This window comes from Carassius carassius, chromosome 45, assembly GCF_963082965.1.
Source record: "Carassius carassius chromosome 45, fCarCar2.1, whole genome shotgun sequence".
Classification (NCBI taxonomy): domain Eukaryota; kingdom Metazoa; phylum Chordata; class Actinopteri; order Cypriniformes; family Cyprinidae; genus Carassius; species Carassius carassius.
This window is the reverse complement of record NC_081799.1, coordinates 13,787,358-13,804,687: the sequence shown is the minus strand read 5'-3', so window position 1 is coordinate 13,804,687 and position 17,330 is coordinate 13,787,358. Positions and strand designations below refer to the sequence as shown.

Below are 17,330 nucleotides of genomic sequence, written 5' to 3'. Positions count from 1 at the left end.
TTAAAAGAAAAATGAATCCACACCATGTAAACACCATCCGGAACAGCCTCCTGCAGTAGCCACGCCCCCAACTCTCGCTATTGGCTGCGCGGAAGTATGCAAATACACATGTTGACAGACAGGTGGAACATCCCATCATTGCATTCGATCCTAAGACTTCCACAGAGGAAATATATTTATATTGATATATTTAGACCACTTTGAAGAGTCTTAAGGGACTATCTTTATGATGTTTCTCGTTTTTAAAAATAACAACTATTATAAAAACTCTCCTTACTACTACAGGACGCTGCTCTGCAGCAAATGGGGGATTTAATTGTTGTCATTTGTGTACTGCTAGGACTCCACCACTAGAGGTAGATGCACACACAGGGTTAAAGCAGACATAAATTAATGATAATAGTTCTTAAACCAGCGTTTTCTGACACTAATTCAAATCCCTTCCCACTATTATTCCCATCATCTGTTCACTTTTTCCCCCACTTACCTTTCCATGCCAGACAGCATGAGATAAATGCAGATGAGATTCTTGGAAGCTTTTAAAATAGTCCCATCTGGCTTTGACTTGTCCAAAGAACTGCCTGAGGCCTGAACAACTAGCTCCAGCTTAAAACCGTCAGAATCCAGATATGGACAGCAGCCCAATGATAAAGAAATTGGCAGGAGATTGAACAGTTAGTTATCCTTTCATTTGATTCCCACAGTAGCTTTCTACAGATAATGAACATCCTGTTTCTGAGGACAAACTAACAGAGCACCTGAGAAATGATGGTGTAATTTAATGATTAAGCTTTGTTCTGTCAATTATGAAGATTTATACTGAGCTGTAGTGATTAAAAAAAAGTGTAATGTTTGCAGAATATGTGCATATATGCATCAAAAACATTAGGCATACAATCTGGATATTTTATATGTAATGCACCTAAACATTTCCAGATGTCATACCATTGTAAGGGCCTTCAATTCTCTCCTCTCTTCTGTCACTGTAAATATAGAGGGTCCTCCTTAGGCGTGCAGGGTTCTCACGGAGGGGGCGGATCCATAGGAAGCAGGTTGATTCTCTCTCTGTATTAATCTCCGTCAGTGTGTCATTGTGTGTGTTTGAGACAGAATGAGAAGGGGAGGGCTGCTATAAAGGCCGGTTCCCTGTTGCTTGCTCCCATTCCTTCAGTTGTTTCAGTGGGTTTGATCTGCAGGGTATACACCAGAATGATACTCCTGTTTACGGTCACCTTCACCATCCTGGCACTGTCCTCCCTGGACCAGGTGGAGTCTTCAGCCTATGACAAGATAGTCACACACAGTCGCATCAGGGCTAAGAGAGAAGGGTAAGGGTTGATTGTTTTAAGGGTTTACCTTGCCAGCTGGGAAAATGTGGTCAGATTTGTTAATACTGTTAATGACAAATGTAAAATTAAAAATTATTTTTTTGGGGGGAGGGGTGGGGTTGGTGCTATTTATAACTTTAACATTCACTCTAATTATGTAGATATGTAATTATTTTAATGGACAATTGTATGAAATTGCAAGATTTGTTTTAATTGTATTAAATAAAAAAAGAAAATACAAAACTTTCACATAGAAGTCTCACACTACCACTGTATTTCATATTTAGTCTCATATTTATCGTATACACAGTATAAATCTATGTTCAAGTAATATCTACATAAAAGTATTTTATTGAATAAAAAGCATAATGTGCATGTACTTGAAGCTGAAGCTGAAAAATTTAATTTCTTATTATTTCTAATATATATATATATATATATATTTTATAATGTTAGAAATATGTGCCATCAATATAATTTAACAATGCTAAATATCTGAGTATTTTTTATTTACTAACCATACATTTCTAAAACATAAATGGACTAAAAAGCCATTTTCATTTTGTTTAAAGCAATTTGTCAGGACTTCAATATAATCACCTGCCTAACTGAACACCCTGTGGTCTGTTAGTCTGTCATGTATGCAGTTATCAACCATCCCCAGAGGGTTTTTTCTAATGCATATGCTCCCTCCGCTCTTTTTTCCAGGCCCAATGTGTGTGCTTTACAGCAGGTCATGGGGACCAAGAAAAAATACTTCAGCACATGCAGGAACTGGTATAACAAATCCATCTGTGGTAAAAAGGCGTAAGTTATCCATCGCTCTTCACTCTGACCCTCTCTGCCTTTACGAGGTTTCTGCCCACTGACTTATTAGAGGTCAGGGGTCAACGGGACACAGCACCTGTAGTTCTCAAGGTGACGGTGGGTCATACTGGTGATGGATTACATTGGTTAGGCTTGTTCAGTGCTGTAGGGTGTGTTCAGGGAAAGTGAATGAAGCAAAAGTATTTGAAGCTGTTTTGTAGTGTTCATACAGATTTGTACATTGTACAGGTTTTGTTCTTTGTTTTGTATTAAGACAGTTGGATTTTTGCCAAAACAAGCTGGTCCAGAGCATAAATACTCCCTAGAGCAATATGATTTATGATAAAAAAACATATTACACTTTGGAGCTCTTCTCCCAGTTCACAGCAGGCTGAAACAACAGTTGTCAGCCCGAGTGTATCTTACTGTACTTGTTCATGGCAGATAAACCGCAGCTCATGTGCACTGACTATGACATGTTTATTGTCGCTCCACTGGATTCTCTCTCTGTTTTCTTCACATATGCCACACTAATTTACTGCATGTTCACTGAGAGGATGATGTAAGCGTGTTTCTGGGCTCTGTGAGACTGTGATGGAGGCCTCAGGGACTGGTGACTAGTAATTGGCAGGCAAAACATTTCAGGCTCAACTCAGCCTTTCCACTGGCAGAGATCTGTTGAGTGTAAAAGAAAAGAGAAAAACCTTTGGCCTTAGGAAATGGCTGTGTTGGGCTGTGCAGTTTTTTTTTTTGGCATTCTCTATTTTGATCTTAGGTATCTCCATGTGTTTGGTTTCCAGGACATTCGATAGATGTAATAGTTATTATACTGTACAAATTATATTTTCCCTTTACCCTAACACTACCGCCATAACTTCTCCTCACACAAAACTTTCTGTATTTTTAGACCATTTTAGACCATTTTGGACCAAAAATGTCGCCATGACGTCAAAATTTACTGGTATTACTGTCCTTGTAAACTACATTTGGTCCCCATAATGTAGGGAACACCAGGTACACACACACACACAAACACACACATTATTGTATACAAATTGTATCATTATTGGTGCTCAATAATTAATAATAATGTTTTATATTTTATCTAATGTAATGCATTCATATATTTTAGATGTGTTTTAATTGTCCAATTGTACTATTGTACAATTAACTGTTCTTTTTGCGGCCAGTGTACAATTGTACAATTGTATGGGTGTTATAATCATGCAGCAGCATGTTCAGAAACCTAAAGGCCTGATTCTTCTTCACTCCTGTAGTCTTCAGACATACATTGATTTTGGAAGAGAGAAACCAAACTAAATATTCTCAGCTTCTTTTTTTAAGCTGTAAATTTTCATAACTGTTATCCTCAGTTTAGCCTTCTCATGAGAGACTTATAGAGAATTACTGAATAAAGAATATACAATGAGTCTCCTGCAAACTTCAATCAATCTCCTGTCTTATGATACAGCTCAACTATCATACTTTTTCTCCTGGATTTCTTCCAGCATATATGGCTGCAGCCCCTCTGGTCACTGTCGGAAACATATGAAAGAAATTTAAAATGCGTCTCCTGGGAGGTCAATAATAAAAGCACTAAACACTGGTGTCTCCTCCCAGTTCCCCCTGACTATAAACTCTGGGCAGCAGTAGGTCCGGAGCTGCCCAGCTTGCTGTCTCTCCTCTGGGGAAATTTGAGTCAGGCCTTTCTCATGGGTCCCGCTGGCTTCCTTTTTCCTTCCATCACCGATACTGGGATCATTGTTCAGTGTCAGTGGATGAACTCCTCCACAGCTGCAATGTCTTTGCCTCCAGATGCTATCATGATGATAAAAAAGAGAAACAGAGCAATTGAATCTGTGTGGTGTCAGGTGCGGGCTTCCAACCGTATCGCTGTCTGACAAACAGCAGGCCTACATGGCATGATAATTCTCAAAGCCACAGACCTCTCGCTAAAACCAGTGAGGAACAACATTAGTCATGGGAGAATTTTATTCACGGCATCTGCAGACAGCTGTTACAAAGCTTCTTTGCTCATTTTTATACATCAGAACAGCTTTTAGGCTACTAGCCAACATTCAAATGACTGTGTTTACTCTTAATAAATATCTTAATATTAATATATTAAAATTAATATCTTATATCTTAATAAATATACTAGATTTAAATGTAAATAAAATAAAATAAATAGTTTACACAAATTAAGATATTTAGCATAGAAAGGAGATTTTGTTTTCTTTACCAGCTTTTCCCCACATAATAGATTTTTGGAAGTAATACTTTATTTCAACATCTAGACATCATTCAGATCAAATGAAGCACAAATTGAGAAATTTTGAAAGTATCTGGCTTCTATTTTTAATCTAATTGATTTGAGATCTCTCCTGGGCTCATATTTGCCAAAAGTTAAGATATTTCAGTTTAAACTTTGCTTAAAAAATAACTTACACTTGGAAAAAAAAGCATATATATATATATATATATATAGTATAATATATGTCTGCTTCTACTTTCTCATTTGTATCAGATTTTACATTACCTACAGTAATGTTTAATGAGAAACATCTAAAACAAAGTTGATACTTGCATAAATGTAACTGAGACCACCTGAGCCACATTTTGAGCAATAAAATTTTCCTCTGAGAGCACATATCAACTTGTATGCTCATGATGTGTTCAATAAACCACTGGAACAATTAAAATTTTTCCCCACCGCATGCCAGATACACTATAGAGATATCAGTTGAAATTACTGCTAAAAAATAAACATCAATCATACTGTCAAAACAGCCCAGAGGTTGTGTTCCCTCACAGGTTTCAGAGAGTACACGTTCTCTGTCAGGGATGGCTCAGATTTGGATTGTTGCCCTCTTATTATGTCAAATTTTCAAGGATTTGCAGATGAGGTGATACTGTGGAATCTGAGGTTTATATTTACTGTCAACATTCCAAGAAGAAATTATCTTTCTCTAATATATTATAATTTTTTTTTTTGCTCATTAAAAGAGATGGTCTTTTGGAATCTTTTCTAATTCATTAAATTATGTTATTTAAATCTTAATATAATGGTGGTGGATTATGTAAATGCTTTTTTCACATTTACATCTTATTGGTAGACGTTGATTCCAGACGTTCGTGTGGCAATTCAGTTTATAAAAAACTGCAGAAATGTTAGATTAAAAGCACTAAATTAATAACAAATCCAGATAAAAGTCCAGATGGTTGACCAAATGTGTTATATGAAAAAGACACATCTGAATACATTTAAAAAACGAACAAGACATGCTTAAATAATTTATCATGTGAGTTTTCAGGACTTAAAATGTACAAAATGTCAATTCCTTCCATTTTCTATCACTTGAAAAAATTTTGTAGGAATATTTTACATTACAGTTATCATCTCAGCAACATCCTTTGAAAATGATGTACATCAGTTTGATATTTTGACTCTTTCTATGCAGAATGGTCTTATATGAGTGCTGTCCAGGTTATATGAAGTTAGAAGGGATGCGAGGGTGCCCTGCAGGTCAGTATTAATTCATTTCACCAATAGAAATGTATTTTCTTAAGAGGTTTCTAGTCTGCATAGTAAGTTAACTATAGATTTTTTTTTATAGTATTTTAGCACAATTATTTTTTTTATTTTTTATTTTTATGATTATTTATTTATTGATTAATTGCAAGATTTAACAAGGTCCATATGAGACCACCATTAACTATATACAAGACCAGAGTTTGCTTTGAGAAGAAAAAAAAAAAGAATAAATAAAAAATATAACAGTAAAAATAGATGAATAAGTTAGGGGATTAATTAACGTTAGCACAGCTCTAGGATTTCCACTGCTCCTTAACAACACTCCGAAACATTCAGTACATATGAGCTAACGAGTTAATATATGAGATATTTTTGTAACAAAAAAAGTGTCTGTGGTTTAGCTTTGTTGATTCTCGCTGTAGTGAGCTCTAGTAGTGCAATATATTTAATTTCTATAAGCCATAGTTTGGCTGCTGGCTCATGCCAGATCTTAAAAATTATCTTTTTGGCTGCAGTTAGAGCAGTGTGTAGAATCCTGCGCTGGCTAACATTATTGAGGTGTGATCATGTCTGTACCAACAATTATCACACATTTGACTTCAGTTTATAAGGTCATGCTTAGATTAAATGTCAGGTTATTCATTGGCTATGAGTTAAGTGTAGCTTTTGTTCTCTAAACAAAATCCAGACCCAGCTGGCTGTACTTATGCATGAGGTAAATGAGCCACAGCTAGTCTTGAATGAGGATTCGAGGTTCACATCATGTGAAAGGATACTCTTTACAGTACTCTATCCTGTGCATTAGACTCTTTTGTTTATTTCTTTTATATTTCGCTCCACCTCCCAGTGGCTCCTATTGACACTGTGTTTGGCACCCTGGATCTGGTGAATGCCAAGATCACCCAACGATACTCCGATCAGTCCAAAATGAGGGAAGAACTCGCGGGAGCCGGATCTTACACAATGTTTGCACCAAGTGACGATGCCTGGGAAGAGTTAGATCCTGTGAGTCAAATTCCCTGCCACATTTGATTTCATTCGAGCCGCAGTATTTGCATGCTAAGTTTTAATCTGTGATCAAATGTGCATGTTATTAAGAAGTGAAGCATTGACTGGAACTTATTAAAATGAAATAAATTGAGGAATATGCCGTCATGCTGTCTTTTTTTTTTTTTGAAGTGCTGACATCATTGTTTCTCTGTTTCCAGGCATTGAAAGATGCCATTGTGAGCAGTGGAAACACTGAGCTTTACAATGCACTCCACTATCACATGGTCAACAAACGTCTTCTCACTAAGGACCTGAAGAATGACATGACCCTAGAGTCCATGCATAACAAACAAGGCCTCTATATCAATCACTACTCAAATGGAGTATGTTTCTCTTTCCTTCAAATTCATTTTGTGTATGAAACCATGCTATTTAAGTATTATTTATATATTGTTGTAGTGTTTATAAATGTTTTGATTTAGCTCGTTTTAAAACATATTTTCTGTTTTATTACATTTTAAGTCATTTTGTTTTGTAATTCTCGTTCTTTAAAATAGATTTTTATTTATTTAGTAAATCAAGTTTATTTTGATTTCAGTTTATTATTATTTTTTTTTGTAATTATATTAGTTGAGCTTTAACTTTTTTTGAATTTATTTCAGATTTAATACATTTACAAAAGCTCTTTTTATTTTAACATTTTTATAAATATTTCTAGTTTTCGGTAACAATTAGAACATAGTTTTCACCTATAAGATTCTGCCATTATTTAGTCACCCTCATGTCTCTCCAAACCTGTAAGACTTTCTTTCATCTGTCGAGCACAAAAGATATTTTGAAGAACCTTTTAACTATTTTGTGTGCATATAGGGCAATAGATTTTAAAACAACATTTATAAACTTTAGATATTTTCCTAAACATTTTCTATATTAATTTTTGAATGAACAATCCCCAACTTCAGTTTTAAAGGCACTAAACTCTTTTTCAACAATTTTGCAGGTTGTCACTGTGAACTGTGCCAGGATCATTCACGGCAACCAGGTGGCAACTAATGGAGTTGTGCACGTCATTGATCGGGTCATCAGCGTCGTAAGCCAAACGATAAAGGAAGTGATCAATTCCAATGATGATCTGGCTTCACTCAACGTATGTGTTATCATACCCGTGGTTTTGTAAACAAATATGATGAAAACTCTTTGGAAGCTATCTGAGCATTACTCAGCATGGGCATATGATTTCAGAGAGTGATCTTGGAAAACATTTTGTTTTTGATGTCTTTTATAGACAGTTGCTTTGAGATCAGGTCTCCTGGATCAACTGGGAGAGCCCGGACATTACACACTTTTTGCTCCAACCAACGAGGCCTTTGACAATGTAGACAGAAAAGTCCTTGAGAGACTTATGAGTGACACAACTGTACTTAAAGGTAAACATAGAGCACAACCACAGTAACATATTTTAGACAGCATTAAGCAAAGGATTCGTGTTGAGGTGGATGGAGTCTTGATGCACTACAAAGATAGTAACAATACTGTTATTGTGGTTTCATCATAGAAAAAAGATTTCTAAAGGATTATATAACTAGAGTTATGATTCAGCTTTGCCATCACAGGAATACGGCATATTTAAAATATATATTCAAATAGAAAGAAGTTATTATATAGTAATAAGAATATTTCTAATATTATTATACTAATTAATAATATTTCACAATTTTACTGTATTTTTGATCAGATAAATGCAGCCTTGGTGTGGTTAGCATAAAAGACTTCATTCAGAAACATTCAAGAGCCAACCACAAACTTGTGAACAGCAGTGTATGTGCAGACAAAACCTGCACATGATGAATAATCACCTTCAAAGATTTGAAAGACTAGCAGCCGCGTGTTTTAAGTAAACTGCACAATTACAGTCCAATCCAAGCAGTGGCACATTCTCAGACGGTGGGCAAATAGCAGATCTGGCCAGAGCCGTACAAAGATCCAAAACCAAGTTTGGTCAAGACCTCTAACGCTTCCTGGCAGGAAATGCTTAGATGTTGCATAATACTTCATCTGATTATGGTGAAAAAAGATGGTCAGACAATCGTAAGTGTTGTAACAGACCAAATCTGTTTTCCCCATGAAAAATAAAGAGGGTCTCATTACAGATCTAATCTGTGTGACCTTTTAGATGACTGAGATCATCATTATAGAAAAAGCATTAAAAGAAAATAATGTTAAGACCTGTATTCAAAAGCAAAGACTAGCTTTTAAGTAAACATTCAGTTCTTCTGAGGACAATTATCTGAAGACCTCGCTTATGTAAATGCTGTGTGAAAAAAGCAAATCATTAGAGCAGATCAGGCATCGGGGTTCTGGTTGAAAGGCCTACGGCACACCGACTGATTTTCTAGTGTATTTTTTCTACTTAAATTAGATTTAGCATGCCTCATTTTAGGCTAGAAGGGAAAGACCACACAGATGTATAAAGTCAGCATTACATCACTTCTGGCTCTTACAGGATCTGTGGCCCTGTCCAAATGGCTCACTTGATGTGGACCTGTGGTCTTGTGGACTTTGCTCGCATGTGTATATGATGTCCACAGGACCCTAGCAATAGTTTATCAACCTTTTTGACTCAAAGGCCTGACTTGTCCAAGACAATAATCAAAAGCCCTCCATTTAGGCCAGGGTACTTCTGGCATTTCTGCTGTAATGAAAAACTTTTTTTATTTGTTTAATGAAACTAGGAGTGGCAATGTCTTAATAATTAAATTAATTCCAGAAGTTTTAAGTTTCAAGAAGGGTTCATTGCTCTTCACATTTGAGATTACAGGATAAGTTTTTGTTTTGTAATTATTCTTTTATTTTTACTCACATACATTACTTCCAATAAAATATTTTAGAGCTTGACAAAATAATATATTGTCAGTTTAGAAATAGCCTCTTAAGATTTTATTGAATGTATTAATTTCCATCACTTTTCTATGTGTAGAAATCATGCTTTTAAAATTCTTGCATATATCCAAGATTTATCATGTAAATATAAATACACACACATGCATGTATTTATTTAAGAAAAATATGTTATGTTTATATATAAAATATTTTTTATATAATATAAATTATATGAATGTAAATATATACATGTTAATATTTTCAAAATATATACTGTGTCTGTGTCTTTATATGTGCATATTAAATGTCCACATTACACACATATTATATATTTTTTTAAAAACTTTTATTTTGGATGCTATTAATCACCATTAATTGTTGCCTATAGTACTAATAATGATATATGCGCTTGAATTTAAGATGGAAATATAAAAATAATTTTTTTTTGTCTATACAGACATTTAATAAATTGTTTAGGAATATTTTGGAAACTGCATTTGGGATCATTATATGCACATCTATATTAATAAGGGGAGACATATAAGGGGAGTTCACCCAAAAATGATAATTCTTTCATTAATTACTCACCCTCATATCGTTTCAAACCCGTAAGATCTTTGTTCATCTTCGAAACAAAAATTAAGATATTTTTGATAAATCTGAGAGATTTCTGATCCTCCATAGACAGCAATGCAACTGACCTGTTGAAGGTCCAGAAAGGTAATAAGGACTTTGTTTAAATAGTCCATGTGACATCAGTGGTTCAACCGTAATGTTATAAAGCTACGAGAATATTTTTTGTGCGCAAAGAAAACAAATATAATGACTTTATTCAATAATTTTGGCCCTTCCATGTCAGTCTTCAACACACGTTCACGAGAGTACCATGATGCATGCCACAGCTAACTGTTACCCAATAGCCCATGTGGTAAAGTTTAGAAGTGTCGATGAATAGGACCTGTCTTAAAAAGCTTGCTTTGATTTGGATTTTGGTTTGGCAAAGCACTTAAAGTTGTCAGACTGCGAATACATGTACAGCTTAAACAGATGCAGGAAATTGTCGAAATAAGCTCAGCTGTTGGGAAAGTGATATCACAGTTGATTTAAGAGTCTCAGCTCTCCACCACATTGCCTCCGCACAGGAAGAACTGGGCGGGTGTCCCATTGGACAACATGAGCTTCTGTGTTTTTAATTCTCTTTAGTGGTCTATATCTTGATGCTTACTGGACTGTGACGATAAAGACATCTCAACAGTTCAGGTCAGCACATTGTTTATCTTACGATCTGTCACTTAAACTTTCTCCTTCTCTCTATATCTGTTTATTTTTCAAGCCCTTTTAAAGTACCACCTCCTGAACTCAGTGCAGTGCTCTGAGGCCATTATGGCGGGTTCTCTCTATGGGACTCTTGAGGGCAGCAATATTGAAATCGGATGTGATGGCGAGAGCCTTACAGTCAATGGTATCAAGATGGTGCTGAAGAAAGACATTGTCACCAGCAATGGGGTCATTCATCTGATCAGCCATGTGCTCATGCCTGACTCGGGTGAGACTCTGTACCTGACCACTGACTTTATTTTTACATCCTTATGCCGTACATTTGTATATATTGTAATATACACATTTGTTGTCACTGATATAACATCTAAGTTTTCTGAAGTTGTGATAGGTGTGTGTCTTGTCTTGCAGCCAAGCAGGTGACAGAGCTTATAGGCAAATCTCAGAGCGTCTTCAGGGACCTGGTGTCTGAGCTCGGCCTGTCTGCCGCCATGCAGCCTGAAACTGAGTATACTATTCTTGCCCCACTGAATGGAGCCTTCTCTGGTGAGTTGATCTCATGACTCTATCTTTCTGCAGAGATAACTGTGAGCGCTCACCAGGGGTCTATCATTTCTAAACATGTGAACAAAATTATAATGTGATACAATATAGACATTTATAGAGAGAGAGAGAGAGAGACAAGCACTCATTCACACACACACACACACACACACACACACACACAGAGAGAGAGAGATAGATGGATGGATGTATAGATAAGGCTGCAAAAGATGAAAAAATATATCATTTGTATCTTCAGCTTGTAGTTAATATACGTACGTTTCTAAATGACACTTAAAGTGTCTTCACCTGTCATGCAGACGATGTAATGTCCATGGATCAGCGTCTCCTGAAGATGATTCTAGAAAACCACATTATGAAACTCAAGATCTCTCTGAGTGACCTCTACAGCGGCCAGCTTCTGGAAACCCTGGGAGGAAGACTCCTCAGAGTCTTCATTTATCGCACGGTGAGAGGGAAAGATTTAGAGAAAGAGAATTAGTGAAAGATTGAGGACCTGCAAACAATTATTGTGTAAACCCCATGAGTGAAAACAAACACTTGTTAAGTGTGCAGGCGGTTAAACTTTATGCTATTTTTCTTCAGTTCATTCTCTTTTTTATGTGTGTGTTTTAGGCTGTGTGTATTGAGAACGCATGTATGGTCCGAGGCAGCAGAGAGGGCAGTAACGGAGTCCTTCATCTCATGCGATCACTGATCCAGCCACCCGAGACAACCATCTATGAGCTGCTCTTAAAAGACGGACGCTTCAAGTGAGATTATCATCATGACTCCATATAATTACTATTATCAAGTGTTTTATTATCTTAACTGCAAAAAGTATTTGTAACAAGATAAGTTAATTATTTAAATACAGTGAAAAAATAATTATAATTTAACAGGACACTGTCTGCATGTAATAAAAAAAAATGTAAATAGACTATATAATATTTTTCAAAAAGCATTTTAAATACTATAATGTTAAATCTAATTATATTAAAATATAAAAATATTTTTTCTTTATTAAAGCATACATAATTCATAGACTGGCTGAATTATTCCAGAATCTTCCTGTCTCTGATGGAGAGTGCTGGACTGACAGATCTACTGAAGCAGGAGGGATCATACACACTCTTTGCTCCTGAAGATGCTGCCTTTGGCACCCTGACAGAGGAAGACATCACTCTTCTGAAAAGTAAACCTTTCGTTCTCTGTTTTTTTTTTTTAGATTATGTCCAACTTTTGCTAGGTCTGACGTTATGACTATTCTGTTATCCAGGCGACATCAACACCCTCAGGGTGATCCTGCTCTACCACTTTAGCAATGGCGTCTTTATTAATGGTGGCTTGGAGGGTGGAGTGACTAATCTTCTCAAGACCATTCAGGGCAACAACCTTCAAGTGCTGTCTGTAAGTACACTGGGGTTGTTATTTTAAAACTGGATATTTTATCGGTCAGGTTTTTTAAGCTCTAACCACAAACCAACTATATCCAATTAAACTGTAATTAGTGAAAATGTCGAAATTTCCTCAAATGTGGGCTTTATCAATAAAGGTTAACATATAAAGTCCTCCATAATATAACTAGACTTTGACAGAATTGAAATTTGAGCCAGTACTAATATTTTGGTAGGACAAGAGAGGAAGGACGTGTCCTGCTGTTATCTTCAGACAATACAAGTAGATGCAGCACACATGTTTGTGTGTGTATTTGGAGCATTGCTACAGCAGTAACATCATAACTTCCTGACAGCTTACTGCATCAATCAAAGACAGCAGAAACATCATTTAATGATTAACACCATCTTATTCTCAGGTTAACAACTCCATCCATGTAAATTCAGTGGAGGTTCCAGATTTTGATCTTATGGCATCCAACGGAGTGGTTCATGTAGTGAAGGCCATATTATATCCTCAAGGTGAATTATTAACAGCAATGAGCATGCACTATATTTGAATATAAGTTTAAAATGTCATATTTTAAAGGGATGTTTACCAACAAAATCAATTACATAATGGTCTTTGTCTTCAATATACCTGGTTTTCCCCTTTTTATATAACTGTACAATTGCTGAGCCATAAGACACAGTCCCTAGAGCTTAATAAAGAATTTGACTGCATTTCACAGATCTGCCAGTTGGCCGTGAAGACATATTGATTCTGCTGAGGAGACTCATCAAATACATGCAGCTGAAGGTACAGCAGAACACACATCATATCTGAACACTGACTCTCATTATATAACAGACCCATCACAGTTCAGTACATCACTGAACAAACACACATACCAGTTTGTTCAATTTTTTTGCTTTGGTTTGTGTGTAGTTTGTATCTGGATACACCTATCGTGAGATTCCACTTACATTCATCAGTAAGTTCAGTTTCATCCCTCATTACTCTTCTAATGTTTCACATAACATAATAACATTATCAACGGCTTATGGATTATGCTGGACATGCTTTTTTATTTATGAATATTGTGTTTCACCTTGCAGAGAGGACAATAACCACACATGTCATTGAGAAAGGTAGAACATTATTTCATGACTTCAGTTTTTATTTTATTTTAGACCTCTAAATGCTAACTCTTTTCCTCATCCATTTACCACTTTTACACATCTATAAGCATTTATTCAGTTTATTTGCAATACTGAGCTCCTCAAGCACGTCCTTCTCTGCTAGCCGATTATTCCCAGCAGCACTTTTAGGTAGCCTATTTGTAAAATTGTGTATTTACGTGATCATTATCCAATGCTAAATGCCTGAACTTTGCCTCAGATGCATTTCAAGAAAACCGATTCTTCATAGAGCCCCAGAGGAGAGCGTGCACATTATTCTGTTGGCTGGAAACAGCACTGGCATCTCCTCTGGCTTTCATCAAATTAAACTCCTACAATTATGTAGAGCTAATATGTGTAATTGTCAGAGCCCAACACTGGTTCATCCAATTCTTTAAATTTATAATATGGAATATCAATATACTGACAAAAGCTAAATTGATTGTAATGCAACTTTACAATCATAGGTCTTGATAAATCAGATCTAGAATTGCCAGAAGCTTTGTGAGGGTATGCTGTAAAAGACCCAATCCCACAGTGGGACTCTTATTTATTGGTAAATGATAGACAAACTTTTTCCATGAAAGATCTTTTTAATGACAAAGTTAGTTCTGAATGAAATACAGATGGGACAAATGAAAGGCAAATCATCTGGAGTCTTTGTGCGGCTAAATTTAATAAGTCTATGTTACAGTCTAACATTTGCATGTGTCATTCGTTTTCTGATCTGTGCGTCACAATGGTTCCAATCTGTCTTTAAAACCACTCAGAGTAGAATCAATATCATGTCAAAGTAAATGGGTCAACAGATGATTAAATGCTGATTGTGTCAAACGTGTATATTATACTATATGTACGAACATTCAAAAGTTTGGGGATATTTATTTTTAAGAAATTAATACTTATTATTTAGCAGGAATACAAATTAAACTGATAAAAAAAACAGCAATGACATTAATAATGTTAGAAAAGGATAGTATTTCAGATAAATGCTACTCTTTTGAGCTTTCTTTCGATATCAAAGAAAATCACAGTTTCCACAAAAATATTAAGCAGCACAACTGTTTTAATTATTAGCATTTTCAGCACCTATGAACTAAATAAAAATCATTGAATTGTGATTGCTTACTTCTTCGATCCCTAATTTGGGTTATTTTTTGTAATGTTTTATTTTGTACTGTTGGTTCTTATGTACATCTGTTCACACTTTGAACTGAGCTGAGCTTGCAATCAAAAACCTTATGAGCCTGATCCACAGCCAGTTTTTCCATCTGCACTATGTCTTAGCTCATCTTTGGCAAATTATCCAAATTTATGTTTTATGAATCCAGCAGTAGCACGAAACATGACCCCCGTTGCAGAGTCTAGAAAGAAAGTCCTGTCTGGTGTACATTAACAGCTCTGACAGCGCCAGTGATTATTAATGATTGGCTTAGACTTCCATTCTCATCTATGATCATTTACTTGTGATTTATATCAGTAAAAGCAGCAAGGAGCAATGGCACAATGGACTCAAAACCATTGGAAATCAGCATAATAGTACTTAAAAAAAAACAAAAAGAAAAATGTCCCTAAATAATTGGTTCTCTTACGAGAGCTCTCTCGTAGTGCGTCTTAGCTAAGACGCTACGGGAAAAGTCTCTTTTCACGAAATACTGAAGCAAAAAATTATCCTTAATTTTGCATTTTTGTAAAGCGCATTTGCAGCAGTACACAGCCATAGGCGAGACGGCTCGTTCGCTCATTGGCTTGTTCTGCGGCAACTGCACAGCCTATCGAGCGGAGGCTGATGCAACATCAGACCAAGGACTTCGCGCCCTTCTTGCCACTTCCCGCCGAAACGGGTGTGGCCCAACCTATAAAAGGAGCTCGAAAAGGCTGACTCACCTGATTTTTCATCTCTTCAGCGAAGCTCACGCATCGCTGGATCACGAGGAAGCAAGCGCCGTCTGGAAGAGCATATCAGCAGGACGAGCCATCCTGAAGCCGCTGGCATCGCCGCCTTCCACTGCCGTTCCTGCTGCGCTATCCGGCGCCCATATCCTTTACATCCTTATTCTGTTATATCCTGTGTGTGTGTTCGCCCTGCGACGCACATTCACAAAAGAGCTGCGTCTTTTTAAAGATGCCCTCGTGCGGCTCGTGCAGAGCCCCGCTCAGCGAAGGAGATCGTCACGTCATCTGCGTCTCCTGTCTGGGTGAGGACCATGCAGCGCTCGCGCGGAGGAAGAAGACACGTGCTCTCTGCTTGCTTCGGGCAGAGAGGGTTGGGCGAGCTCCGTGGATCTCGCGCCCGCTGCTCAGAGGCCCAGCAGACGGGGGGATATCGATAAGGAGCTGATGCATGTACTCTCGCTGGCCGCGGCGAGCCTCGGCTTCGAGTGGTCTGCACCAGCACCCCCTTCACGTTCCCGGCTGGATGGTAGCTATCTTCCGGATGAGCGCTCTTCCTCAAGCTCAAAGCACGCCCCTTTTCTCCCTGAGCTTCACGAAGAAGTGGCGAAAGCTTGGGACGCTCCATTCTCGGCGAGAACGCCAGCATTCTCCACACTGGACGGTGCTAAGAACAGAGGCTACCTGTCACTTCCGCCGGTGGAACAGGCTATAGCAGCGCACCTTTGCCCGCCCTCTGCTGGACGGCGGACAAAGGCGGCGTTGCCATCCAAAGCCTGCCGCATGACGTCATCGCTGCTTGCACGGATATTCTCTGCTGCTGGGCAGGCTGCGTCTGCGTTACACACCATGGCTACGCTACAGATTTTCCAGGGCGATCTTCTCCGCAAGCTGGATGAGATGGGACCTGAAGCGATCTGTCTCGCGGATCTGAGGAGTGCTTCGGATCTCTCCCTCCGCGCTACTAAGTCCGCTGCACAGGCCATGGGACAGGTTATGGCTTCCGCTACGGTGGCTGAGAGGCATTTGTGGCTGACGCTTTCTGACATCAAGGAGTCTGAGCGCGCTGCGTTCCTTGACGCGCCGCTAACTCCTGCCGGCCTCTTTGGATCTTCCGTCAACGAGTTTGTGGAGAGATTCGCCGAAGATCAGAAAGCTTCGCAGGCGTTCAAGCACTTCTTGCCGAAGCGCTCCAGTTCTGCAGCTAGCCGCTCTAGACCGGCCCCACAGAGCTCTCAGTCACACCCACCGCCTCCTGCTGCGTCATCGCGACAGCGTCAGCAACGCAGCTCGGGACCCCGTTCTCGCTCTTCAAGCCGTCGCCCCGCGCCGCGGGAGCCGCGGCAGAGGATTGTGGTGAAGCCAGAAGCCCCGAAAGCATCCTAGCACTGCTGGGAAAGCGCCGGTGTTCGAGTTCCGCTGTGGCCGAGGTCTCACCCAAGCGCGCCGCTGTTGCAGTTCCAAGAGTTGTGACTGCCTCAGTGTCTTCTGCAATGCGCAAGCCTGCACGAGTGCCCG

General features: G+C 38.1%; 1 protein-coding gene across 3 annotated transcripts in view; it reads left to right on the top strand.

Moving 5' to 3' along the window:
- The first annotated feature begins 1,118 nt into the window (after positions 1-1,118).
- Positions 1,119-17,330, top strand: part of postna (periostin, osteoblast specific factor a) — a 29,070-nt gene continuing 12,858 nt past the window's right edge. For 2 of the 3 annotated variants that reach the window (XM_059539015.1, XM_059539017.1), the window contains exons 1-17: positions 1,119-1,328; positions 2,037-2,135; positions 5,597-5,661; positions 6,518-6,675; positions 6,879-7,043; positions 7,661-7,807; positions 7,946-8,087; positions 10,874-11,086; positions 11,230-11,364; positions 11,682-11,830; positions 11,998-12,134; positions 12,426-12,556; positions 12,641-12,771; positions 13,178-13,280; positions 13,490-13,557; positions 13,687-13,732; positions 13,857-13,889. In XM_059539015.1, the coding sequence (XP_059394998.1) occupies positions 1,210-1,328; positions 2,037-2,135; positions 5,597-5,661; positions 6,518-6,675; positions 6,879-7,043; positions 7,661-7,807; positions 7,946-8,087; positions 10,874-11,086; positions 11,230-11,364; positions 11,682-11,830; positions 11,998-12,134; positions 12,426-12,556; positions 12,641-12,771; positions 13,178-13,280; positions 13,490-13,557; positions 13,687-13,732; positions 13,857-13,889 (2,041 nt within the window). In that variant the 5' untranslated portion in view covers positions 1,119-1,209. The remainder of the gene's footprint in view (positions 1,329-2,036; positions 2,136-5,596; positions 5,662-6,517; positions 6,676-6,878; positions 7,044-7,660; positions 7,808-7,945; positions 8,088-10,873; positions 11,087-11,229; positions 11,365-11,681; positions 11,831-11,997; positions 12,135-12,425; positions 12,557-12,640; positions 12,772-13,177; positions 13,281-13,489; positions 13,558-13,686; positions 13,733-13,856; positions 13,890-17,330) is intronic. The other variant, XM_059539014.1, reaches the window with a different exon arrangement.